The following is a 27,927-nucleotide window of genomic DNA, read 5'->3' on the forward strand; positions in this document are numbered from 1 at the left end:
AGCATTTAATGAAGCAGGAAGCAGCCACGGTGGTCCTGAGCCTGCAGTTCTAACTCAGCATCAGAGGACGCTCACTGCAGCTCCAGGCGCAGCTCGCACACAGCACACAGGTACTCTTCGTTGTCCTCGTCACAGTTCAGAGCTTCCTCATAAAACTCAGCAGCCTTCTTCCTGTCGCCCTCAGCTCTGGCCACCAGACCCAGCAGAGCGAGCGCCTCGCCATCACGCCGCGTCTTTGTCAGACGTCTGTCAGCGATCTGCTTCAGTCTCTGCAGGAAAAAACATGGAGGAACAAAGAAAGATGGATTTCTGTGTATTTAAAGTAAGTGACTACTACATTCAGTGTCTCTCTGTGACCTGTGGACTGTGTGACCTGTGGACTGTGTGACCTGTGGACTGTGTGACCTGTGGACTGTGTGACCTGTGAACTCTGTATCCTGTGGACTGTGTGACCTGTGGACTCTGTATCCTGTGGACTCTGTATCCTGTGGACTGTGTGACCTGTGGACTCTGTATCCTGTGGACTGTGTGACCTGTGGACTCTGGGACCTGGATCTGTGATCCGTGGACTCCCCGGCGCGTTGCTTTTACCATGAGGGTGCATGACAGATTTAAAGTGTGAGGCTTGTTTCATGCTGCATTCATGACGTTTTCTAGGTATTATTTTTCCCTCCATGCTGGGAAACAGCAGGGCTCCACCTTCTTCTCGTTCTTCTGCTTCTTCTTCTCAGCTGCCTGAAAAATATTAGAAGTTTCCACAAAGCCAGTTTCTCCTTCTCTTCCAGGTAACTGGTGGAAGATGTTTGCACTACCCAGCAGCCCTCCAGAAGCTCTCAGCCTCTCATCTTCGTTGGGCTAGCTGGTGGAGCATCAGGGTTTCTCTGTTTCTACATGTGTAGACTCACTCATACAGACACAAGCAAACCCACACAACAGTGTGGAAGACAGGCTGAATCTGAGATGGACATCACCAACAAGAAGATCCACTTTGTGAAGAAGCTCATTAGTTGGCACAAATGATGTAAAACCATTCATTACTGCAAAGGTTCCTGATACCCAGGTGGGATCAAAAAGTTCAGAGACGTCCTGAAGTTTGGCTCTTCTCTGGAAGCTCCACTCTGACCCTTCAACCGCTGCACGCTCTATGAATTCAGCACAGACTTCAAACACCAACGTATGTTTCGACCTGAGCTGAACGTCATGTGCCAGCGCTGACATCTGCAGCTACGACCAAACAGCTGTCAGCAGGTTTCAGATCTTTACAGCCTTCTCCCCCTCGAGTCGGACTCAGCACAGGCTCCTACAGCACGATGTGTCCGCTGGAGAACATCCAGAAGAAACCATGTGAACTGTGGTGATGTTTCACACTGGCTTTTCGACTTCAGTCTTCAGTCACACCAGGCTCTCTCACCGGATCTGACCTGGCCTAAACCCTCTGATCCCCCAACACCAGACTCAGGACCCGTGACCTGTGCTCACCTTAGCGCACTGTCTCCACTCGTACTTGTTGGGTGGTAACAGCAGAGCCTGAAGAGAAAATAAGAAGACACGGAGATAAATCAAACTGACTTCATTTTTCTTGTAAAACAAAGTGGCCCTAGGAAAACAAGTCTGGGAAACACTGTATTAAGTGGACCTCCAGCTGCTCGTGGGTATTAAAGCACACAGCATAATGAAGTGTGAAGCCATGACCTGAGAGTTTATGACAGCTCCTTTCACCTGTGGTCTGAACATGGTCCCTTTGGATTGACTGTTCACAGCCCGTGAAACGGGCTCATTGGCATCGACCCAGCTGACCCTCCCTTCTGGCTCCAGTAACGAGCATCATTTCCATGAACCTCATGCTGTCTTCAACAGGAGCGCCCACTCGGTCCTACACAACAGCAATTTGCTTGACGCTGAAAGAGGCGCTTCTACAGTGGCTTTGCTGTTCAGACGCAGATGCATATTTATCACTGTGCTGGGTGATGTATGTGGCCGGGTTTGGTGGAGGCGCATGTTGTCATAAACTTTCATTGTTGTACTTTTACAATAAATCATTTATGAAAATGCTTCTTATTTTGTTTCAGCTGTGATGTCAGTTTTAAAACGCAGGCAGTGAGCTCATCGATCGGTTTTTCTAACTTGTGTATTTCAGTGTAACAAATGCCACAGTTACCTACACTTCATCTGTAACTTTTCTGTAACTTTCTTATGGACACATATGAGTAATAATGACATTTTTTTAGATGTTGCTCTAAAATATATTTTAACTTTACGATCTGACCTGACGGTGGCGCTGTCACAGCTGCCGGCAAACTCAGGACCTTTCTGTGTTAGTCTGCATGTTCTCCTCGTGTCTGCGTGGGCTTCGGCCTCCACCCACAGTCCAAACACAAGGTGCCCCCCACCCATGGCACTTTTAGTATCAATAAATGTGACATTAACAGGCCGATGCTACAGTTCAGTGGAGTGTTCGAACAGTGCTCTGGCCTCCAGTGAGCCAGCTGCACATCACCAAGAGTCTGGGAAACTACACCCAACTCACCTCAGTGTAGTGGGCGATGGCTTCAGCCTCGGTTTTTTTGTTAAAGTAGAAAAAGTCACCGTAGCGCTGATGGACAGTCTGAAAAAGCCTTTTCTCCGACTCTGCGAGCTTCAAGCACTGCTGGAAAATCTCTTCAGCCCTGAGGAACCACAAACGATGATGATGATGATGATGAATTTACAGCCAAAAACAAAGGAGCGACTGCACTGCAGCTTTGTACAGACCAGTACCTGCTCAAATCCCTTTGCTCTGCATACAGCTGTGCCAGATCAGTCAATGCCAGGACAAAGGACGGCCTTATCTCCACAGCAACTTTAAGGTGATGGATACAACGACGCCTCCAGTACCGCACCGCTCCTGTGGGGCAAGAAATCACGGTTAGATTTGAGCTGTGTTTGTTGAAGTGGAGACATGCAGTTTGTTTCTGTACTGTGGTCGCTGTTGGGCCGGCGGCTCTGCTCTGCAATTTTCTTCATCTTGTAGCACAGAGCCAGCTGGTGGTGGATGAAAGGTGATTGATCAGCCCGCTTCAGTGCTCGCTCCAACATATCAATAGACTCATCCAGTCGATTCTGAAACACATTGAAAGAAGTGAAACTCACAGGATCACCGCAGCATCTAAAGGCAACCACAGCCTTCGAGAATTGGCTCAAAGGAGAAAATTCAGTGAATTAAGCAGACACAGGATAACCTCTCAGTCAAAGAAGAATATGGTAAAATGAAACTTAAGAGGGGCGTGGCTTACTGGGCTTAAGCCCGGGTCATTTTTTCAGAAGCCCAGGGTCTTTTCGAGTGTAATTTGTTTCATAGTTAGATGCCTGACTGACAACTGTATAAAACAAAACTACACACAATATTCGAAGCACATAGCGCACAGTCCTAAATTCCCCCTAATTTTGGTCTGATCCGAGCTCAGGCACTGGGCGACTGAGCACAGCACTTACACCTGTGAGTGAGGGGGGAGAAGCTGCTGCCTGCGAGTTTGCTGCAGACTGTAGTGATGGGATTTCCGGCTCTTTTTAGAGAACCGGCTCTTTCGGCTCCCAACCGGCTCTTCAGGTTGTTTTGTTGCTTTAATTAATTTATTATTAACAACAATATAAAATTATGTACAAAAGGAATTACTAATGTAAAAAAAATGTGGTTTTATTTATATATGTTTATATGCGGTGGCCCCTAGAGACAAAGCACGTACAAACTCCAAAACACATTTCTAGTGTTAACTGAACTTCCAAACAGAGCTACCTAGATCACTTAAATTACACAATTGAAAGCATATGTGTATTGTTTGTGTATTTATACACAAGCACTCATATATATTCAAATAATTAAAGAAAAAGTTCATTTACCTGTTACTACCACACACCAAATCCGGTCGTTGGTACTTCCTGGCTTGTGTAGCCACTAGGTAACAAAAGCTCAACACTGCCCCCTAGCATCCTGGAGCACTTCTGTTGTGTTTTGTACGTGTTTTGGAGTTTGTACGTGCTTTGTCTCTAGGGGCCACCGTAAATATACTTTCATTTATTTATTTATTCACTCCACATAAAATGTAATAAATAAATCATATAATACAAAAACCAAATATTCACATTTCAACTTTTAACTATTTGAATTTTCAGCTTTTTCCTTTTAAACAAATTTAAAGTGAAACAACACAAAACACTGCAAACCACAACACAATTAAATATAAATTAAAATATGAAAACAAAAAGAAGATGCATATTCTCTGTCATATGGGCCTGCATGAATAAACTTTCTGAATCCTTTATCATCCGCAACTGAAAATAGTTGTGGATGATTACTATACCTTTCTAATGTGACGTTGTTGTCCCTGGCTCTCTTTCTCTCTCTCTCCCTCCCGCTCTGTTCCTGTGCTACTGCGAGTGTAACTACCGCCCCTCCCCCCTCTGCCCAGCGCAAAGCACAAGGCTCGCGTGCGGAGTGAAGCGGGAAAAAGGGCGAGAGAGAGAGAGAGAGAGAGAGGGTGAGAGAAAGAAAAAAAAAACCCACGGCACCCAATAAGGAGCCGGCTCGCGTCGTTCACTTCAAAGAGTCGGCTCTAAGAGCCGCTTCGTTCACGACCGACACATCACTATCAGACAGAGAAGAGCTTAAGTTTGACCAGGGACCAAAGCAAATCATTCGTACTGTACAAATAATGTAAATATGGCGGTGTATCACAAAAGATTGATATCAAACTGATCACTTGACCCATATTATGTTACTTGCTCTTCGAGTGAATCAACAAAAGGTGAAATGAAAAGCCGAACAACAACAATGCTGTTTGCTACAGAGTCTTAGCTCACATGTGTGTTTATTTCATATTCTCAGTTGTTTCCCTCCACGGCTAAACAAACTCTCTAAACCGGTTTCAGTTATGTACTGATGAACACAACAATGGACATAAGGAGCTTCTTTCAAAGAAAAAACTCAGGTAGATGTTATTTTATATATTATGCTTTGTATGTTGTTCAGTATATTTCTATGCAAAACAAGAGGAATTTCAATACACAGCAGTATATTCACAGTTTAAACCAGATATTTACATACACTTTATGGAAAACACAAGAACATTTTTTTACTGTTAAACATCAATTTAGAGTAAACTTGTTTTGTTTTAGATAAATAAATATTGAAATATCTTTTGAATTAGTTAAATGTCAGAATAAAGAGAGACAGAGCTGTCTATTTTTATCACTTTCATCAAATTTAGGAGCACATATACACTAAGTTTATTGTTCATTAATAAGAAAACTCCAGACGATTCCATTCTGAACTGAAGAAGCTTCTGATTGGTTAGTAGAGTCCATGTGAGTAAATTGGTGGCACACCTGTGGATGCATATAAGGCAAAACACAGAGCCTGTTTCTGTGACATGGGAACATCAAGAAATATCAACCAAACACCAGGAAAAGAATTGTGCAGCTCCATAAGTGTGGCTCAAGTTTGAATACAATTTGGTGCCATTTACAATTAAGAAATACAGACAGTTTCTCTCTTTACTCTTAAAGTTAACAAATATGTTTTTTATATTTATCAATCTAAAAAAAATAAACATTTAGTCTGATTTGATGTTACAATTAAAAAAGTGTTTTTATCTGAAGAGTTTATAAATATCTGGTTTCAACTGTATATTTGATGATGTTGGTGTTTGGCTTGATTGTCAGCACAAAGAGGGAGAGAGAGGGAGAGAGGGGAACAGAGAGGGGGAGAGAGGAACAGAGAGAGGAACAGAGAGGGAGAGAGAGGAACAGAGAGGGGGAGAGAGGAACAGAGAGGGGGAGAGAGGAACAGAGAGAGAGAGGAACAGAGAGGGAGAGAGAGGAACAGAGAGAGAGAGAGAGGAACAGAGAGAGAGAGGAACAGAGAGAGAGAGAGAGAGAGAGAGGGAGAGAGAGAGAGAGAGAGAGAGGGAGAGAGAGAGAGAGAGAGAGAGAGAGGAACAGAGAGGGAGAGAGAGGAACAGAGAGGGAGAGAGAGGAACAGAGAGGGAGAGAGAGGAACAGAGAGAGAGAGAGAGAGGAGAGAGAGAGGAGAGAGGGAGAGAGAGGAACAGAGAGGGAGAGAGAGGAACAGAGAGGGAGAGAGAGGAACAGAGAGGGAGAGAGAGGAACAGAGAGAGAGAGAGAGAGGAGAGAGAGAGGAGAGAGAGAGAGAGAGGAGAGAGGGAGAGAGAGGAACAGAGAGGGAGAGAGAGGAACAGAGAGGGAGAGAGAGAGAGAGAGAGGAACAGAGATTTTGATTTTTAAAAAATACGTTTATTTTCCATGAAATAATCAACATATTACCACACTTGTCACATTGAAGTGTAACACAAAATCAATAAAAAGTTACACCAACACCTGCCCAAAAACTAGCTGCCCCTCCACCACACTACAGATTGCCCCCCGGTAACCCCAGACCTGAGAAAAAGTATGTAGGTCCGAGGCTGACTTATAGAAATTAAATTCTAGCAACAGCCTAGACTTCACCATGCTGACAAACACAGGGACTACCCCAACATTCAGCCCTTCTGTCACCTTTCTCTTCCTGCTCATATACACTGCCATTTTTGCCTGTCCTAATAAAAAATTAAGCAGCTGGCATTTGTTCTTCCAAAGACGAGTAAATTTAAAACCACAAATGAAAACAGTCAGTGTAAAAACTTCCCCACATCTACGAAAGATGGCTTTTAGAAGCACAAACAGAGCCGAGAGGCGAACACATTCAGAAAAACAGTGAAACAGGGTCTCCCTCTGCTCACAGAATGGACATTTGTCTTCCACAGCAGCGTTAATAACAGAAACAAAAGAGTTTACAGCAACAATGCCATGAAGAATCCTCCACTGCAAGTCTGCATGTTTTTTCGTGAGGGGAGGCTTATAAAGGGACCTCCACGCTGGCTTGATGTCAGGTGCCAAGGAGAGATGGGTCCTCCACACCGTGTCATTGCCTTGATTGAGAGTTTTTACCAGCAGCCTATACAAAGTTTTTCCAGAGGCCCCTTCCAGGGACACCCCCGCAACATCCACATTATCCAGTAAAGGACCAAAGCAGTTCTTAAAACCAGGAAACAGTCTGATGGAAGGATAAGGATCTAAATGATTCGGAGACATACTGCCATCACAATAACGTCCCAAAAGAGAACACCCAACTCCACCTAACTTGCGTTTCCAGTGGTCCAAAAGCTGACCAACAACTCGGGTAGACCGTATCCCAAGCTGTGCAGCGAGTCCCTCCAGAGCATCTAGCTGAGGTCCAGCCAGCTCCACCACCCTCTTCAGAGAACAGACTTGTGCAGCATGGAGCCGTCTGGAAAAAGTAGTCCTCCCCCAGACAGGGCAATCCAGCAAGCTGCCAAACAGTACAGGTTCCTCCAGCAACCAGTACAGAGAATCAGCCTGCTGCTGCCTCTCTTTCCTCAGCAGAGCCCATACAGAAAAAACACTCTTGTAAAAAGGTGGAAGAAGTGAAGAGTTCAGCTTGCTTGCGTCCATCAGAAACAGAGATAAATCCAAACCCATATTACCAAGCTGCTGAAGAATACAGCACGATACACTTCTCCATACAAGATCTTGGGGTCCTGTAAGCAGTCTCTGAATAAACTGAAAGCGAAAAGCAGCCCCTCTACTGGCCAAATGGACCAGACCTTGTCCGCCTTCCTCCCTAGTGAGAAAAAGGACACTCTGAGGAACCCAGTGCAATTTATCCCAAAAAAAGTCCACCAGGATTCTTTGAATGTTAGACAAGAGGGTAACTGGGGGATCAACACAGGCCAACCGGTGCCGCAAAGCAGAAGAAACCAGATTATTGATAACAAGAACCCGACCTCTGTACGACATGTGAGGTAAAAGCCACCTCCATTTGGAAAGCCGACCGTTGACCCTATCCACCACATTTTCCCAATTCTTCTGTAAAAAAGTGTCATTGCCTAAAAACACCCCTAAATACTTAAGCCCACCCTCTCTCCAGATCAAACCTCCAGGCAGACTGAGCTGATCCCCCAGCTGACCTGTCACAGTTACAGCCTCACTCTTTTCCCAGTTTATTTTGGCAGAAGAAATACAACCAAAAAGAGAAACTGTGTTCTCTAAAACCTTAATATCCGTCTGTGAGTTGATCAGGACAATTAAATCATCGGCATAAGCAGACAACTTCAAAGGTACATTGCACCCAGGAATATAAACACCACACAAGTCCCGTCTTAGTTTGTGAAGCAAAGGTTCAATTGCCAGGGAATACAGCATCCCTGACAAAGAACAGCCCTGCCTCACCCCCCTTAGAACACTGAAAGGACCACTCAAGACCCCATTTATTTTCAGGACACTCGTAATGTCACGGTACAGAACCTGAATCATGGCTACAAAACCTGGGCTGAAGCCAAAAGCAGCTAAAGCGTGCCACAAATATTGGTGTTCAACCCGGTCAAAAGCTTTTTCTTGGTCCAAAGAAATGAGACCAACATCTATACCCAAAGACCTAGAGAGGTCCAAAACATCCCTAATCAAAGTGACATTATCACTTATCAGCCTGCCGGGCACGCAATACGTTTGGTCCCCATGAAAAACAGAAGCCATCACGTCACGAAGCCTGGTGGCCAGGACTTTGGAGAAAATCTTATAGTCTGTACAGAGCAACGATACTGGTCTCCAGTTCTTCAAATTGCGTAGATCTCCCTTCTTCGGCAGCAGAGCGATGACCGCCCGTCTACAGCTCAGAGGCAGCAAGCCCCTCTGCAGACTATCCGTGACAACCTCCAGCAAATCCTCACCCATCACAGACCAAAAGTCTTTGTAGAACTCAACAGGAAGGCCATCCATGCCAGGAGCTCTACCATTCTGAAAACTCATCAGAGCAGCATGAAGTTCATGCAAAGTTGGCTGAACACAGAGGGAGAGAGAGAGAGAGAGAGGAACAGAGAGAGAGAGAGAGGAACAGAGAGAGAGAGAGGAACAGAGAGAGAGAGAGGAACAGAGAGAGAGAGGAACAGAGAGGGAGAGAGAGGAACAGAGAGAGAGAGAGAGAGAGAGAGAGAGGAACAGAGAGAGAGAGAGAGAGAGAGGAACAGAGAGAGAGAGAGAGAGAGAGGAACAGAGAGGGAGAGAGAGGAACAGAGAGAGAGAGAGAGAGAGGAACAGAGAGAGAGAGAGAGGAACAGAGAGAGAGAGAGAGGAACAGAGAGAGAGAGAGAGAGGAACAGAGAGAGAGAGAGAGAGGAACAGAGAGGGAGAGAGAGGAACAGAGAGAGAGAGAGAGGAACAGAGAGAGAGAGAGAGGGAGAGGAACAGAGAGAGAGAGAGAGAGGAACAGAGAGAGCGAGAGAGGAACAGAGAGAGAGAGAGAGGAACAGAGAGAGAGAGAGAGAGGAACAGAGAGGGAGAGAGAGGAACAGAGAGAGAGAGAGAGAGAGAGAGGAACAGAGAGAGAGAGGAACAGAGAGAGAGAGAGAGGAACAGAGAGAGAGAGAGAGGAACAGAGAGAGAGAGAGAGAGAGAGGAACAGAGAGAGAGAGAGAGGAACAGAGAGGGAGAGAGAGGAACAGAGAGAGAGAGAGAGGAACAGAGAGAGAGAGAGAGAGAGGAACAGAGAGAGAGAGAGAGGAACAGAGAGAGAGAGAGAGAGAGAGGAACAGAGAGAGAGAGAGAGAGGAACAGAGAGAGAGAGAGAGGAACAGAGAGAGAGAGAGAGGAACAGAGAGAGAGAGAGAGAGAGAGAGAGGAACAGAGAGAGAGAGAGAGGAACAGAGAGAGAGAGAGAGGAACAGAGAGAGAGAGAGAGAGAGGAACAGAGAGAGAGAGAGAGGAACAGAGAGAGAGAGAGAGAGAGAGAGGAACAGAGAGAGAGAGAGAGAGGAACAGAGAGAGAGAGAGAGGAACAGAGAGAGAGAGAGAGGAACAGAGAGAGAGAGAGAGAGAGAGAGAGGAACAGAGAGAGAGAGAGAGAGGAACAGAGAGGGAGAGAGAGGAACAGAGAGAGAGAGAGAGAGAGAGGAACAGAGAGGGAGAGAGAGGAACAGAGAGGGAGAGAGAGGAACAGAGAGAGAGAGGAACAGAGAGGGAGAGAGAGGAACAGAGAGGGAGAGAGAGGAACAGAGAGAGAGAGGAACAGAGAGGGAGAGAGAGGAACAGAGAGAGAGATATTGATATTTAAAAAATACGTTTATTTTCCATGAAATAATTAACATATTACCACACTTGTCACATTGAAGTGTAACACAAAATCAATAAAAAGTTACACCAACACCTGCCCAAAAACTAGCTGCCCCGCCACCACACTACAGATTGCCCCCCGGTAACCCCAGACCTGAGAAAAAGTATGTAGGTCCGAGGCTGACTTATAGAAATTAAATTCTAGCAACAGCCTAGACTTCACCATGCTGACAAACACAGGGACTACCCCAACATTCAGCCCTTCTGTCACCTTTCTCTTCCTGCTCATATACACTGCCATTTTTGCCTGTCCTAATAAAAAATTAAGCAGCTGGCATTTGTTCTTCCAAAGACGAGTAAATTTAAAACCACAAATGAAAATAGTCAGTGTAAAAACTTCCCCACATCTACGAAAGATGGCTTTTAGAAGCACAAACAGAGCCGAGAGGCGAACACATTCAGAAAAACAGTGAAACAGGGTCTCCCTCTGCTCACAGAATGGACATTTGTCTTCCACAGCAGCGTTAATAACAGAAACAAAAGAGTTTACAGCAACAATGCCATGAAGAATCCTCCACTGCAAGTCTGCATGTTTTTTCGTGAGGGGAGGCTTATAAAGGGACCTCCACGCTGGCTTGATGTCAGGTGCCAAGGAGAGATGGGTCCTCCACACCGTGTCATTGCGTCCATTCAGCTTGCCTTGAGTGAGAGTTTTTACCAGCAGCCTATACAAAGTTTTTCCAGAGGCCCCTTCCAGGGACACCCCCGCAACATCCACATTATCCAGTAAAGGACCAAAGCAGTTCTTAAAACCAGGAAACAGTCTGATGGAAGGATAAGGATCTAAATGATTCGGAGACATACTGCCATCACAATAACTTCCCAAAAGAGAACACCCAATTCCACCCAACTTGCGTTTCCAGTGGTCCAAAAGCTGACCAACAACTCGAGTAGACCGTATCCCAAGCTGTGCAGCGAGTCCCTCCAGAGCATCTAGCTGAGGTCCAGCCAGCTCCACCACCCTCTTCAGAGAACAGACTTGTGCAGCATGGAGCCGTCTGGAAAAAGTAGTCCTCCCCCAGACAGGGCAATCCAGCAAGCTGCCAAACAGTACAGGTTCCTCCAGCAACCAGTACAGAGAATCAGCCTGCTGCTGCCTCTCTTTCCTCAGCAGAGCCCATACAGAAAAAACACTCTTGTAAAAAGGTGGAAGAAGTGAAGAGTTCAGCTTGCTTGCGTCCATCAGAAACAGAGATAAATCCAAACCCATATTACCAAGCTGCTGAAGAATACAGCACGATACACTTCTCCATACAAGATCTTGGGGTCCTGTAAGCAGTCTCTGAATAAACTGAAAGCGAAAAGCAGCCCCTCTACTGGCCAAATGGACCAGACCTTGTCCGCCTTCCTCCCTAGTGAGAAAAAGGACACTCTGAGGAACCCAGTGCAATTTATCCCAAAAAAAGTCCACCAGGATTCTTTGAATGTTAGACAAGAGGGTAACTGGGGGATCAACACAGGTCAACCGGTGCCGCAAAGCAGAAGAAACCAGATTATTGATGACAAGAACCCGACCTCTGTACGACATGTGAGGTAAAAGCCACCTCCATTTGGAAAGCCGACCGTTGACCCTATCCACCACATTTTCCCAATTCTTCTGCAAAAAAGTGTCATTGCCTAAAAACACCCCTAAATACTTAAGCCCACCCTTTCTCCAGATCAAACCACCAGGCAGACTGAGCTGATCCCCCAGCTGACCTGTCACAGTTACAGCCTCACTCTTTTCCCAGTTTATTTTGGCAGAAGAAATACAACCAAAAAGAGAAACTGTGTTCTCTAAAACCTTAATATCCGTCTGTGAGTTGATCAGGACAATTAAATCATCGGCATAAGCAGACAACTTCAAAGGTACATTGCACCCAGGAATATAAACACCACACAAGTCCCGTCTTAGTTTGTGAAGCAAAGGTTCAATTGCCAGGGAATACAGCATCCCTGACAAAGAACAGCCCTGCCTCACCCCCCTTAGAACACTGAAAGGACCACTCAAGACCCCATTTATTTTCAGGACACTCGTAATGTCACGGTACAGAACCTGAATCATGGCTACAAAACCTGGGCTGAAGCCAAAAGCAGCTAAAGCGTGCCACAAATATTGGTGTTCAACCCGGTCAAAAGCTTTTTCTTGGTCCAGAGAAATGAGACCAACATCTATACCCAAAGACCTAGAGAGGTCCAAAACATCCCTAATCAAAGTGACATTATCACTTATCAGCCTGCCGGGCACGCAATACGTTTGGTCCCCATGAACAACAGAAGCCATCACGTCACGAAGCCTGGTGGCCAGGACTTTGGAGAAAATCTTATAGTCTGTACAGAGCAACGATACTGGTCTCCAGTTCTTCAAATGGCGCAGATCTCCCTTCTTCGGCAGCAGAGCGATGACCGCCCGTCTACAGCTCAGAGGCAGCAAGCCCCTCTGCAGACTATCCGTGACAACCTCCAGCAAATCCTCACCCATCACAGACCAAAAGTCTTTGTAGAACTCAACAGGAAGGCCATCCATGCCAGGAGCTCTACCATTCTGAAAACTCATCAGAGCAGCATGAAGTTCATGCAAAGTTGGCTGAACCTCCAGTTTTTGATTGGTTTCAGCCGCCACCTGAGGGAGTCCCTCGAAGAATCTACTGCACAAACTAGGATTTTCTGAGAAATCACTCTTAAAAAGGTCCACATAAAAGCTGACAGCAACCTTTCTGATCTCAGAAGGATCCGAGATTATTGAGCCACCGTCAGACAGAGAGTGAATAACTTTTCTTTGCCCATTCTTCTTTTCCAGTCCAAAGAAAAAGTGAGATGGGGCATCCATCTCCGTAACACTGAGAAAACGTGACCTGACCAAAGCCCCTTTGGCGGTCGTGCCCAACAGGTCGGCTAAAAAAGCCTTTTTGGATTTGAGGGAATCTAAAAGCCCCCGGTTTCCTGTAGACGCCGCTAAACTCTGCAGTTCTACCACCTGAGTCTCTAGGTTCCTCATAGATCTGGTTATGTCCCTAGTAACATTACGAGTGAACTGTTGACACAATTGTTTGATCTGACACTTCCCAAAATCCCACCACTGCTGGATACATGCAAAGTCAGATTTAGATGTCCGGTGAGTGAGCCAAAAAAATTCAAAAGCTGTCCTAAAAGTCTTGTCACGTAACAGGGCCGTATTGAAATGCCAGTAAGCACTCCGTACACGAACATTTTTAATGAAAACAGAACAATGAACCAGACAATGATCAGAGAAACCAACAGGAGTTATCTGACAGTCCTTAAAAATACTCAAATGATGTTTAAATGAGTATATGCGATCCAGTCTTGCCAAAGATAAAAGATTGTCCTTAGAGTGACTCCATGTGTACTGTCGCAGATGTCCATTGAAAAACCGCCACACATCTGACAGGTCCACAGCTGCAGCCAGCTGCCTAAGCCTGCGAGAAGACGCAGGATGAGGTTCGATGTGGTTCCTATCCAAAGGTGGGTTGTCAGTACAACTGAAATCTCCACACAAAAACAAATACTCATCATCACTAGAAACCTCAACAGTATCACACAGGACATCTAAAAAACCCATTCTGTCCACTCCATTAGTTGGTGCATATATATTGAGAAAAACAAAAGTCACATGTTCATATTTGACTTTAACTTTCAGCAAACACCCCTTGATTATTTCCTCTGCTTCGCAAGAAACAGGTAAAAAATTCTTAGAGAACACAATCCCCACACCTCCACTACAACTGGACTTATGACTAAAAAAAACATTTCCCCCACAGCCCTTCCTCCAGTCACTCTCATTGTCACCAGTACTATGAGTTTCTTGAACCAACATAATATCTAACTTCTTTAAGTCCATAAGCTCGAAAAAAGCAGCTCTTTTCACCTCATCTCTAGCACCATTCAAATTTAATGTGCCTATTTTGAATTCAGACATGAGAGAAGCGAGACAGAGGAAAAAAGACAGGGACACATAGAGTGCGTTCCTAAACATCATCGTCATCATCAGCAGTGAGTGCTTGAGATCTCACTTTCAAAATCAGTTTCTTTAAACGATAAATCTCTTGGTCTGTCAACACATCATCAAGAAAATTCCCTGATTTTTTTGTCAAGACCCGAGACGACTCAACAAAAAGCTTAAGGTCTGGAAAATAATCCTCCACTCTCACCATCCTGAGGCCTTTGGTTTTCTGCAAGAATTTCCTGATCTCAGCAGGAGAGTACAGATTCTGGTGTTCCTGGCTTAGGGACAAATCACTTTCAGACTCCATACTGCTCTCTCCTGTTCTATTTCCTCTCTTAGCTTTTGACGTTTTTGTAACACAGTGGGCAGGTTCAGAGCTTTTCCTCTTTTGAGACAACTTCAGCAAATCCTCATCAAGCATGTTGTCATCCTCACAAAGATCATCACACACAGACTCAAGAGCCGTGTCAGCTGTCTGACTGGTGTCAGAAAAACCTGCAGACTGGTCATTAGTCAGATCCGTTTCTACACCATCAACACTTTTCAAAATGCCGGTTTCATCAGACCCGGTACTGCTCGGAAAAAGCCGGTTTTCCACAGGCGCCTCGGCAGCGGGGTCCGCCTCAGCCACGGCGGAGCCGCCCGCGGTCTCAGCGGAGCCGCCCGCGGTCTCAGCGGGTTTCGCACGAGCGATCGCCGCGTCCCTACCAGGAGCCCTGGCTGGGACCTGCTCTCCAACGGTGTCATCCGCTGGCTGTGCGTTTCTGAGCCTCTCCGGACAGGAGCGAATTAAATGCCCTTCTCCACCACAACCAAAACATTTCATGCTCTCAGATGAAGCAAACACCATGTAGTTGAAACCCTCTATTTTGAAACTAAAAGACAGGTTCAGCTCGCCAGCGGGGTCTTTGAGGATCATAAAAACCTGCCTTCGGTGACACACAACATGTTTGAGGAGCACAGATCTGCACCCCAAAGAGACCATCTGTATGGGCGAAACTAGTTGGCCATACCGTGACAGCTCCTTAGCTAAAATTTCATTTTTAATAAAAGGAGGCGCATTTGAGATGGTAACCTTTTTAGCAGGGCTAACCAATGGGAGAACGGGCGTGAAGGTGTCGTGAATGACGACGCCGCTTTCCACCAACTCATTAACTTTAGGGACCTTATCAAGAAAAATAACAATCGCACCGTTCATACGGGAGGCAGATTTCACGCTGTCACAGCCCACCACCTCTCCTACAGCCAAAACAGCTTCCTCCACCGAGCAATTCACAGTCGGTATAAGTTTGACAGCATGACGACGTGTCAGCTTCTCAAACTCTGCCAAGCCGGTAGCAAAAGCTACCAAACCAGCCGGCAACAAACAAAACACACCAACAACCGTGTGTCGGAAAGATAAACACTCCTGACAGTGAAAAAAGAAAAGAGGAACCCGAAAAAAGAAAGCCACTCACTCCGACACTCCCGTCCCCAGCTCCATGCACTCCGCCATTCACTCAGAGAGAGAGAGAGAGGAACAGAGAGGGAGAGAGAGGAACAGAGAGAGAGAGAGAGAGAGAGAGGGAGAGGGAGAGAGAGAGAGAGGGAGAGAGAGAGAGAGAGAGAGAGAGAGAGAGGAACAGAGAGAGAGAGAGAGAGAGAGAGGAACAGAGAGAGAGAGAGAGGAACAGAGAGAGAGAGAGAGGAACAGAGAGAGAGAGAGAGAGAGAGAGGAACAGAGAGAGAGAGAGAGAGGAACAGAGAGAGAGAGAGAGGAACAGAGAGAGAGAGAGAGAGAGAGGAACAGAGAGGGAGAGAGAGGAACAGAGAGAGAGAGAGAGAGAGAGGGAGAGGGAGAGAGAGAGAGAGGGAGAGAGAGAGAGAGAGAGAGAGAGAGAGAGAGGAACAGAGAGAGAGAGAGAGAGAGAGAGGAACAGAGAGAGAGAGAGAGGAACAGAGAGAGAGAGAGAGAGAGAGAGAGGAACAGAGAGAGAGAGAGAGAGGAACAGAGAGAGAGAGAGAGGAACAGAGAGAGAGAGAGAGAGAGAGGAACAGAGAGGGAGAGAGAGGAACAGAGAGGGAGAGAGAGGAACAGAGAGAGAGAGGAACAGAGAGAGAGAGAGAGGAACAGAGAGAGAGAGAGAGGAACAGAGAGGGAGAGAGAGGAGCAGAGAGAGAGGAGCAGAGAGGGAGAGAGAGAGAGAGAGAGGAACAGAGAGAGAGAGAGAGAGGAACAGAGAGGGAGAGAGAGGAGCAGAGAGAGAGAGAGAGAGGAACAGAGAGGGAGAGAGAGAGAGAGAGAGGAACAGAGAGAGAGAGAGAGGAACAGAGAGAGAGAGAGAGGAGCAGAGAGAGAGAGAGAGAGGAACAGAGAGGGAGAGAGAGAGAGAGAGAGGAACAGAGAGAGAGAGAGAGAGGAGCAGAGAGGGAGAGAGAGAGAGAGAGAGGAACAGAGAGAGAGAGAGAGAGAGAGGAACAGAGAGGGAGAGAGAGGAGCAGAGAGAGAGAGAGAGGAACAGAGAGGGAGAGAGAGGAACAGAGAGAGAGAGAGAGGAACAGAGAGAGAGAGAGAGGAACAGAGAGAGAGAGAGAGAGAGAGGAACAGAGAGAGAGAGAGAGAGGAACAGAGAGGGAGAGAGAGGAACAGAGAGGGAGAGAGAGGAACAGAGAGGGAGAGAGAGGAGCAGAGAGAGAGAGAGAGAGAGAGGAACAGAGAGGGAGAGAGAGAGAGAGAGAGGGAGAGAGGGGAGCAGAGATGGAACAAGAGCAGGTGAGACACACCTGTTAGTCACATGTTATTTACCAAAACTCATCAGAACATGTATCCAGTACCTAGTGTTTCTTTTTAGGTTTGTTACTTTTCAAATTCTATATTTATTAAGTTCTGCAGACTTGTTTGCACAACAAGGCTAAATAATTATATAAACTCTTCTGAATCTAAATAGTGGACTTTGGTAGAATTAAAAAATAAGTGTAGTGCAGGTCTGTGATGATTTTTAGTGCTACTATCATCTAGTTCTGAGTCTGGTTCTGTCTTGGTTAAGTCCTAAGTAGTCCTGATTTTGAACTGTTGTAGTCCTGTTTTAATGCTGGATCAGTTCTGGGTCTGGTTGAATTGGGGTTCAGTCCTCGTGTCTTTATACAGCCCCGACTTTGTTCTGCCTTGTTGCTTAATTAAAAAACTAGTTTAAGGTGTCCTGCATATATGATATATATATATTTTTTCCTATATGAAGTCATTATTTTCTGAACAAAACTGAAAACAGAGCCTAATAAATCTTTCAGTCCTTTCTACCCCCCATCCCACATGCATACTACCCTTTAGGGCTAAGCCCCGGGTGTATAAAATGCCTGGCTCCGCCTCTGCCCTGGAACAGAATGACCTCGACTTTCTTTGTAATTTCTCTGTATGAAACAGTTATGATAATCTGTCTCTGGCTGCTTTTTTATAGCAACACAATACTTTCTACTGAGCCCAAGACTGACCCTGAATGATGGATGTCTTTGACAAATGAGAGTCTACATTCAGACCTACCTGATTACGAAAGTATTTTCCTATATAGCGGTTGACATGAGGATTATCAGGATCAGTTTTCAGTGCTTTATTCAACAGTTCCTCAGCTTCTTGGTATTCCTTATAGGCCCCCAGCTTCACAGCCAGCATGGACTGCAGAACTGCATCATCAGGGTTGATCTCCAGGGCCAAGCGAAGCTGTGTGATGGCCGGGGACTCTTCACCTTTCTTTAAGTTTTCCAAAGCCCACTGCAGATAAGAAACCCATTAATGTACCGTGTTGAAATGTTCTTGTTTTAAACTGTCATTACTGAGTCTTCTGAAATGTACACTGACACTGAACTGACGGATTCCTTTTCTGCTATTTACCATTCATTGAGTCTTCATACTTCCTATAAAACTGACCTGTTCTGTGCGAAAGAGGGCGATGGCGTAGCCGGCGTTCCACTCACTGTCGTGAGTCTGTACCTCAAGTGCTTTACAGAAACAGTCGATGGCTTTGGAAAGAGAAGAGCTCGAAAACTTGAGATAGGTCCAGGCTTGTTCTCCGTACACCTCTGGAAGGAGGCTTGTCGAGGAACCAGTGGGATGATTTGACTGTAGATATAGAAGAACGTGTCAGAGATTCAGCAGCATGTGCTCATAATGTTTGGGCTGGATGGTATACATACAATTCAGTGACCCTTTATCTTATTGTGAAAACTGCTCAAAGAAGTCCTGCCATTAATTAATGCTTCAATCTTAAATATGATCAACCTATCTCTAATAATCAGCTACTTAAAAAGCATCTCTAGACCCAGCAGTCTTAGCTAATTATAGGCCAATCTCCAACCTTCCTTTCATATCAAACATCCTTGAAAGAGTAGTTGTCAAACAGCTAACAGATCATCTGCAGAGGAATGGCTTATTTGAAGAGTTTCAGTCAGGTTTCAGAGCTCATCACAGCACAGAAACAGCTTTAGTGAAGGTTACAAATGATCTTCTTATGGCCTCTGACAGTGGACTCATCTCTGTGCTTGTCCTGCTAGACCTCAGTGCAGCGTTCCATACTGTCGACCATAATATCCTATTAGAGCAACTAGACCTCAGTGGGAAGGAAAAACTCCCTTTTAACAAGAAGAAACCTCCGGCAGAGCAGCAGAGGGGTGGGGGGGTGGGTGGGGTGAGAGAAGGAAGACAGCATAAAGACATGCTGTGGAAGAGAGCCAGAGATTAATAACAAGGATGATTCAGTGCAGAGAGGTCTGTTAACACATAGTGAGTGAAGAAGAAACACCCAGTGCATCATGGGAATCCCCCAGCAGCCTACACCTATTGCAGCATCACTAAGGGAGGATTCAGGGTCACCTGATCCAGCCCTAACTATAAACAAGCCAGTTAAGGTAGTTCAGGCATCTGAGCAGGAAACCCTTTGAAGGCCTCCTGGTGCTACATGTTCTATTAGAAGGAGGTCCCAGGAAGGATTATATCTGGAAAGACCTCAGTGTCCCCCCAGATGAGTTAGAGGAGGTTGTCTTAGATTGCTGCCCCTACGACCCAAAAGAAATAAGCAGCAGAAATGGATGGATGGGTGGATGGATGGATGAATGGATGGATGGATGGATGGATGGATGGATGGATGGATGGATGGATGGATGGATGGATGGGTGGGTGGGTGGGTGGATGGATGGATGGATGGATGGGTGGGTGGGTGGGTGGATGGATGGATGGATGGGTGCTGTACATACCAGTATGTCCTCAACTCTCTGGCAGTAGCTCTGTGACTGTGCGTAGTCTCCGGTGTGGTATTTCAGCCAGGCCATGTCTCCATATGTCACAATGAGCCGCCTCTCACTCTCATCTCCATAACTCTCCCTGATGGTCTCCTCTGATTGGTTTAGAAGTGACAGCGCTTCCTCTCGTTGGTCCTGAAGATACCTGAGGATCAACTGGTCATCACAACTGATGTTTAAGTAAGTTTTGTCAGATCTTGTCTCATCAGACAGCTCACCGCTGAGGAAACTGTACCTGACATAAGCCAAATAGCTGTAAGATCGAGTCACTGCCCCGCGCTGCCCGAGCTGAAGTTTTATGTGCTCCTGCAGTCGGGTGCTCAGGTTTCCCAGGTCCACATCCTCCTTCTTCAGATCCCAGGTGAAGTGACACTGCAGCTGCTGCAGCCTGCTGAGCAGAGCGCTGCTACCTTCACTTTAAGAGAGTCACAAAGACAAAGCCTCTCAGCTCTCTGTGTTCATGTTCACACTAGAGATGGCACAATACCACTTTTTTATGTCCGATACCGATATCATAAATTTGGATATCTGCCGATACTGATATGAATCCGAGATATTGTGTTTTTTAATCAATAAAACTGTTTTTTAATATCTTGCTGCTTTTTGTATAAGTTCATACTCAAGTTAAAAAAAAATGAAAAACACTAAAGCTATTCTGTTATACCTGTATGCAAAAGATACACTGCACCCAAAATATTTCATAGTTCAGCAATACTGATCAATCTAATAAACTTAAACCTGCACCATCCTTCCTATTCTGGTATTTTAAAGAGTAAGCAACCTAATAGGGTTCTAAAACGCCCAGCAAAAAAATAAATAAAATAGGGAATCACCCACCCTCCACCTCATGATGCTTAATTGACGTAATCAACTTTAATTTGATGCAGGGTGAAAAAAATGCACAGAAATAAATTATTATTCAAGAATAATTAAATAGATTCAACATCTTTCTTCTACAGAATTGCAGACTGCACAGATGGTACCTTCCCAAAGGAAAAAGTACTATAGCTTACTAGGGTATATTAGACTTAATAATTACTATATACAGTAATGGACTTCTATACATTTTACATCAGATTAAAACTTTGGGTGTAAGACTCAGATAATTATTTATTAAAAGCTAGACATTTTAAATGAGAATAAGAAAGAAAAGTATGTCTTTGTGCCCCCTTTTCCCTGTTCATGCCCTATCGGCCCCCCTGGCTAAACTTTGCTAGATCCGCCCCTGCACAGTTACCAGCCGTCAGCTACGTAGAAAAGGATCCTGGTCTAGAAAATAATATTAAATAAATTCTAACAACAGCTTATCAAGGTTAAACGTGCTGCTGTTGTTCAGCCGCTGGTTTCCTCTTTCTGGCGCGAAGTGGGTGATAAACAAAGAAGCGAGATGGACTCGCGACAGAAAAGCCGATCAGCTGATCATTGATCAGTTTCACGATTGAAGTAGCTGTTATGTATGAACCAAGAGTTATTGTGTGCTATGCAAGCCATCGCCAGTAGGGGGCACCACGCCCAGTTATGTGTGTGTGTTACTTCTGCGTTATCCAAATAAAAGAAGAAGTCAACCTGTAAACAAACAATCGTGTGAGCAGTCTGACTCGGCATAAGCTGTAATTGACTATGGCTGTGTCCGAATTCAGGGGAAGGATGCTCATAAGGACACTACCTACCTACGTCACAAGGTAGTGTCCTTAGACAGACGGGTAGTCAGGAAGTGAGCGGCTGTGAACAGCCCCCTTTTTTTCTCCATAGAAACTTTATTGAACAAACAATGAGTATCCAACATAACAGATGGGCTGTGGACAGCCGCCTAGCCTTCAACTCCGCCCTTACTTGCGTGTTTTTCCGGTCGCTAGCGCCACAGCGCGAAAACTTTAAAATGGACCCAGAAATGTCGCTCCGTTGTTTGGACAATTTTAATTCTCGAGGAGCTAGAAAAATCTTATCGTCGTTGGCCGCACGTTTTGTACCTTAGGCTCATCAGAGACAATCATATCCAGGTAAAATAATTTCCTTTAATCTACACGCATTTAGGAATTACTGAGATATTTACACGGATAATTGAAATATTGCCTGCGTTGTGCCAAAAAAGTGTTTGCCTGCCAAAACTGATTTCCAATGTTTCTGTGTGTAATATGTGTAATATCTTTATGTATGTTGGTAAATAGACTTCGGTGAACATGGTTTACTAAGGGGTTTTATATATACAATACCCAGATAGTAAGGAAACATTGAAACAATGTTGAGTCAATATCAGGCGACGTCATTGAAGCAACGTTGAAGTGTGACGTTGACCCAACATCACTCTTGCACCCATTTTTAACGTTGAAACAACGTCAGGTTTTGATGTTGAATCAATGTTGAAACCTGACATTGATTCGACGTTATATTTTCTAACACTGTTGACATTGAAACAATGTCAGATTCTGATATTGAAACACTGTTGAGATATGGTGTTGATTTTCCACCTCTTTCGCACAGTTGCTTTTTATTGAAAAAAAAACCAAAAAAGGTCAATAGACATGTATCATTTGCAAAATACTTTATTAAAAGACAAAGTTTCCTATTTACATTTCTATGTTTCACGTCACTTTTTATTATTTACTCCGGAATGGGGATGGATGATGTGCGTCCTGCGCGCCACCCGTACGATCTGGAGCATATCTGAGCCATTTCTGGACTGCTTGAGCAAAGACCAACTCAGACATAGAGTTCGCCCCTACCTGCTGCGCCAGGCCATCTAGGACAAAAATAGACACACACACAAAAAAACAAAGACAAAAAAAGGGAATTAGAGCACATGAATAAGCTCTTGTTAATTGTCTTCAGCAGGGAGAAAGTATGTAAACTCCTAGGCTAATAAACATGAAAGTCACCAGGCGGAAATCAGCAAACTGCCGCATTTGATTCCCAAAGAGCTATAAGCTGAAAATGTGATATGTCTTAGCATGGTGTGCCGTGTATCCTTTAAAAAAAAAAAAAGAAAACATGGGGTCCTCGGGCTGTACAAAGTGTACAACCCGAGGACAAAACAAGCCGAAGACCAAAGACTCCATCTCCAGATTAACCGGACATGAAAGTCTTGTTATTAAGAAAGACAAAGTAATATAGCAAAAAACAGACATAGGAAATGTGAAACGCACCCAGCACATCAATTGATCCCTTTATTGTTCACTATAGGCTCATAAAACTACAATAAATGTTAAAACTTACCAAATATGCATCTACACAGCGCTGTCTCTTTAAATGCCCTTTTTTGCTTTGTCTGGTCCTTGGTATTTTTTCCCTGCCCAGTTGAGTACAGAGGCCAGCTCCTTTGTAATGGCATAAACCATTACACGGCGGACTCGCACCTCCAGTGTGGTCCAGCAGCACCAATCAACGCAAAGCGTCTCACCTATAGACACATTTTATGAGATGGAATTAGTGTGTCTCATGTCTTAAATGTTGGATATTCATTTGTTAGTTCTTGTAACTGCTAAAAGTGTTTACTAGTTTTTGCCTGTCACATATATTTGTTATACCATGTAAACTGTGAAATTCCAAGATTTCCAAACTTGCCTTGCAATAGTGGCCTCACAGAGTCTCTGGAATCTACAGAAAAAAAAATCACAACAAGATGACATTCAGGAGTATAAATTGGGTTTTCTTTTTAGATAAGAGTACAATGACATTGTGATGCAGCTTTAAAGCTTTTTTAAAAGCATACCATCTATAGGGAAGACATCAGACTCTGCATGCTGGGGAGATCGCAAAGCTGTGTCGGTTTGTGCCGGAGTGGCGAAAGGTGCCGGAAGCTGGGTGGGGCATTATGATGGTTGCTATCAGTGGGCTGGGGGGCAGACTGCGGAGTGATGAGGGCTGTTTAGAAAAAGATAATTTTTTAAGTATTTAAGAATACAGACAACTTGTCAAAAAAGTTTCCTTGTGTCAGACACAGATATGTACACAGACACTAGACAGTATTTTATTACCTGGTATTTTCACTCGAGGGGCCTGGGGAAACCGTTTTTTTGTAGGCTGCTCATCCTCTGAGTCCGTATATGTGTACAGGGGATTTGGTCTAAAGAAAAGAAATTAAAAACGGTCTTAAGTAATTGTAAATATGCTTTTGGCATATTGTTTCCTAAAGTTAGTTTGATTTCTAACAACACACACAGGAAACAGAGACGTGCAAGAAGGTACAGTATACAATGAATTTTTGAAGTGCACAAGTGTACACGGCTTTGCATTTTTAAAAAGTTTACAAACTTCCACTTTTTGGACTATATTATGTGGCGATATTGCAGTATGCAAGCACCACAGATATGTATAAAAGACAAGATCATAAATTCTTAACAATCAAAGATATGTTTGTGAATAAAAAAGTTTTACTTGTGCTTTCTTTTAAGACTGGTCTGGGTTTCTTCTTCGGACTGAAGGTCAGACGTATCACAGCGTTCACGTGGATATCTCTGAAGACTGCGTTCTGCTTCGTGAAATGTGCCTGGAAATACAAACACAATGTACAGCCAGACATACATTACGTGTGGACAAAAGGTGCAAACGCATAGAAAAATCAGCGGTTTCAAAAATACGCTGGTACGTGTGGACGTAGCCTTATTCATTATTCAAGGCACAAACGGAAAGTCATGTACGCGTGCAACGTAAAGTTAGGTGAGCGTGCAACGTACAGTCACGTGGGCATGCTGCGTGAGCTTTCAAACTGAGTCTAAAGTTTTCGTGTGCGAATTGAAGCGAGTGCTCTCCAATCATCAAAAGTAACAAAGTCATTGAACACGTTTATACAGTTAACTTTACGTTTATCAATCATATATCACAGATTTAGAATTTTTTGTAGTACTAAGCAACTACAGAGCGAAAGTCTGGGTCAAGCGCCGAGGCGACGGCAAGAACAAAGGAAACCTCGAAGCGTTAAAGCTAGCTTTGTAAGGGAATATAACGAAGAAATTATGAAACGAAAATGTTTTCTTTGTTGATATACTTTGTTCGCAGTGCAATTTATTTGTTGCCGGATTGTAAGAAGTATAGACACAATTTCGGGCTCCCACATTTTGTGGGAGCAACGTAAATAACTGTAAAGAACTTGTTAATGTACAACATTAACGAGTTTTTTACTGTTATTCAAATGCAAACATGGAAATAACGAGTAGGAAAAAAAAATCATTCATTCTTACCTTATACTAATCGTGGTGCGGGCCAGTGCAGTGCATGAACTGATGCCTTCTCCGGTCAATTCCGCTGAGAGTAAATCAAATGTCCCGCTCTACTGTACAAGACAATGAATACGGGGGGAGGGGGGGGGGTGTACCAATGTGAGAGGGGTGCTGCGGAATAGTCCAAGTGATCGCTGCTTTAATTTCCCGGTCAACTATACATAAATTGCACGTAGACACGATTTTTTAAAGCTGGTGAACTAGACCAAGTCATTGATAACAAATGAACAATAAATCTACTTTCTCTGGTACTTTATACCCGATCAGTTGCAATGCAATTTAATGCTCAACTACAAATCGATGGTTTTTGATGGTGACCAGAGCCGAATGATCGTCAACTATAAATAGACGTTTTCTCGATGTTGTTGTTGTCACCTGGTCGACTACAAATAGATCAAATATCAATGACAAAAAAACAACGGTGAATCAACATCGTTACAACGTCTCTATAGTAAGACCGTCGGTTTACCACAGTATTTCAATGTTGTTACAACATTGGCATTTCAACCCCGACCATATACGACGGTTCGGATGAAAAATCAACATAGATTCAATGTCGTCTTGCTATCTGGGTAATTACCTGTTGTTCAAGTATCTTTATAACTCTGGTTATAATCTAGGTACAATTGATATATTTGTTGCGCTGTCTGCTGTCCTCTTGGCCATATTACTCTTAAAAAATAAATTTCTAATGTCAACAAGATTGTTTGTGAGCTGGATAAATAAAGGATATATAAAAGTCACTGCCAAAAACTGATTGCAGCTTCTACCTTGTTACAGGAATGTTGCTGGTGGCTCAAAGTGACTTGATATCATTGATGAGGGAAACATTTGACATATGTTTCACGTATTATAGACCAACAAGTTATTCATAGCAGGTTAAATACGAGCAATCAGTTTAGGGCAAAAACCGGAAATCAGTTTTTGGCAGACGATCATTTTTTGGCACAACATCGGTCATTCTCACACATGTACTGTATCATATAAAATATATAAACTAAATATCTTTGAAACATATAGAATCTAATCTTTTGTTTGTTTTTTTTACATAGCACTTTATCAAACTGTTGTCTGCTACAGAGTTACAAGTATTATACTAATAATATAGCATCCACCATCTCCTGCTTGCATATTTCTGAAAACATCTTAGTGGTGTGGCAGCCGTTGATTGAGCCAGCCCTGCAAACCCTGTGGATGGACGATGCAGTGGACAGTGGGAGGAAGCATCCTAAAGCTCTTTGCAGACCACCCTGTGTGATTCTCCACTCCCCGACCAGAAAAGACAAACCTCAGTTGCAGCACCCCATCCATGTCTGATCTTGCTCCGGCAGATTCAGCAACACTGCCAGAGACTTCCTGTAATCTATTACAGTTGTTCAAGAAACGGTCCAGGAACAGGTCACTCAGGTTAATCCTGTGTGAACAACTGAAAATATTGTTTTTCCATCTTTGCATACTGTGTATTTGAAATATTCTTGTTTAATTGTTATTGTTATTTACCTTATTGCTATCAAATAAATATCCATGTAATATTGTTCAAAGTTAGCGTTCTGTTCATACATGTTACAAATGCCTGTAAATCAAATTGAGTTCAGTGACAATCACTGTTTGTTCGAATCAATTTATTAATAACACAAAACCTTTAAACTAATGCAACACATGTAACAATGTAACAAATATATTCAAATAAATAAATTTCTCAATATATAACTCATTTTGGAACTAATCTTTCTAGAAGTGAAAACAGTCTGTCCATCCTCTCCCTGCTCTCCTCTCCTCTGCCTCTCTTTGCTGCCTCATGTCCTCTCTGATGAGGTCTAGCAGCTCATCATCTCTTTTCCTCTTTCTCCCTGTCGTAGGTGGCTGAGCCGCTTCGTCATCGCTATCGTTTTGGTCACCCACTGTTGTGCTTGGCCCTGGAGTGTCCTCAGGGAGAGAGGACATTTGGACAAGAGGCTTAATGGAAGGCCTCTGTCCTATCACCTCATCCATGAGGGCAAACCAGGGCCAAGTAGCAGCAGTGGGCTTCCCACTGACCCCCTCTCCTGAGCCTGGATACTTGCAATCCTAAAGGCAGAGGAAATCAAAAATGACAGCAGGCAAATAAAAACACCACAACAACTCTTAGTAATTGCACATTTATTAACTTGTGTTCCTAAGAATTATCTTCTTGATAACACACATACGTACTTTGTATTCTTTAAAGTTATCTCATGTCTTCTGGCCTGCAAGGGGGTGACTTTCCCCTGCAGGCCCATCTTCTCCAGAATTGTCCTGATCACACACAACAAATAAGAGAAGAAAGGAAACCATGGCAACTATGTTAATCCCTAAACCCAAAATTTTTCACAGCAGAACACCAGAGGAACACCGTCTGGACATCACAGGTTCTGTACAGCAGCGGTCCGTGAGTCGTTTGGTACCGGGCCACGAGAGTTGAGGCTCCCCTGTGAAATTTATGGTTTTCAGGGTTTTATCATTAACTCTGTTTCCCTGAGTCTTTCCCTTGTTGTAGTTTCGTGTCTTATTTTGAAAGAAATATTTACACGTTACCATAGTGACCAGAGAGCATTAATTCGCGCATTTTCAGGAGGACGCTGCTAATAAAGTTACACAATTACACAGCACATTCACGTTTATTATTATATTTACAAAATACCACAGTTTTTGTCTTGGTCGGATCATTTTATGTGGTTGTATTTATCCGCGATACCTTAAAGGCCGCTCCGTGTCTGACATAAACCGGTCTGTGGCGTAAAAAAGGCTGGGGACCGCTGCTGTAGCATGAGGGTTAATAGGACCGTACTCATATGAATATGATGTGTAAACTGATTTATTCTTGTACCTCCACGCCGTAGCGGCTCAATTCTTCACCCCAGTGAAGAGGTGATCCTTTTCTCCTCGTTTTAATAAATTAAGCCGTTTGGTCTTTGTTCCCCACAACATATCACCAATTCGAAAAAATCTAAATTAGCTGTATGTAAGCGTCAATACATGAAAAATCGCGGGACCCCCCATGCAAACTGGTTTACGGTTATTTTAAAGAAAAGAAACATGTCTATGCAGATGCCCAAAGCTTAACAAAACGACCACTATAACAATTTAACTTTTGTACAACCAGATTTTCATATACTTACATTTGAAAGTGTTTTCCTCTCCCGCTTTGACCACCATCGTTATCAGAAACAAATCTCCTCTATGACCCGCAATGAATCCTGGGATATGGTAGGACATGAAGGATACATCGGACCATCCTTAGAATTCAGGGCAAAGTAGGACACA

General features: G+C 44.1%; 1 protein-coding gene and 2 long non-coding RNA genes across 3 annotated transcripts in view; all 3 read right to left on the reverse strand.

Moving 5' to 3' along the window:
• Nucleotides 1-71: 71 nt before the first annotated feature.
• Nucleotides 72-27,927, reverse strand: part of LOC134633540 (interferon-induced protein with tetratricopeptide repeats 5-like) — a 30,320-nt gene continuing 2,464 nt past the window's right edge. Inside the window, exons 2-10 of the mRNA XM_063482378.2 lie at nt 19,665-19,844; nt 19,385-19,574; nt 18,063-18,254; nt 17,679-17,906; nt 2,958-3,099; nt 2,758-2,884; nt 2,528-2,666; nt 1,480-1,527; nt 72-269 (exon numbers count right to left, since the gene is read on the reverse strand). Coding sequence (XP_063338448.1) covers nt 72-269; nt 1,480-1,527; nt 2,528-2,666; nt 2,758-2,884; nt 2,958-3,099; nt 17,679-17,906; nt 18,063-18,254; nt 19,385-19,574; nt 19,665-19,844 — 1,444 coding nt within the window. The remainder of the gene's footprint in view (nt 270-1,479; nt 1,528-2,527; nt 2,667-2,757; nt 2,885-2,957; nt 3,100-17,678; nt 17,907-18,062; nt 18,255-19,384; nt 19,575-19,664; nt 19,845-27,927) is intronic.
• On the reverse strand, nt 22,048-23,459 carry LOC134633327 (uncharacterized). Its single transcript, XR_010094710.2, has 5 exons — nt 23,404-23,459; nt 23,139-23,290; nt 22,991-23,023; nt 22,643-22,826; nt 22,048-22,169 (listed from the first exon to the last, which is right to left on the reverse strand). It is a non-coding gene; the product is annotated as an uncharacterized LOC134633327 (long non-coding RNA).
• LOC134633377 (uncharacterized) lies at nt 26,537-27,865 on the reverse strand. The gene is made up of 3 exons (XR_010094729.1): nt 27,783-27,865; nt 26,836-26,919; nt 26,537-26,712 (listed from the first exon to the last, which is right to left on the reverse strand). It is a non-coding gene; the product is annotated as an uncharacterized LOC134633377 (long non-coding RNA).

Source organism: Pelmatolapia mariae, linkage group LG8 (genome assembly GCF_036321145.2).
Source record: "Pelmatolapia mariae isolate MD_Pm_ZW linkage group LG8, Pm_UMD_F_2, whole genome shotgun sequence".
In the NCBI taxonomy this organism is placed as follows: domain Eukaryota; kingdom Metazoa; phylum Chordata; class Actinopteri; order Cichliformes; family Cichlidae; genus Pelmatolapia; species Pelmatolapia mariae.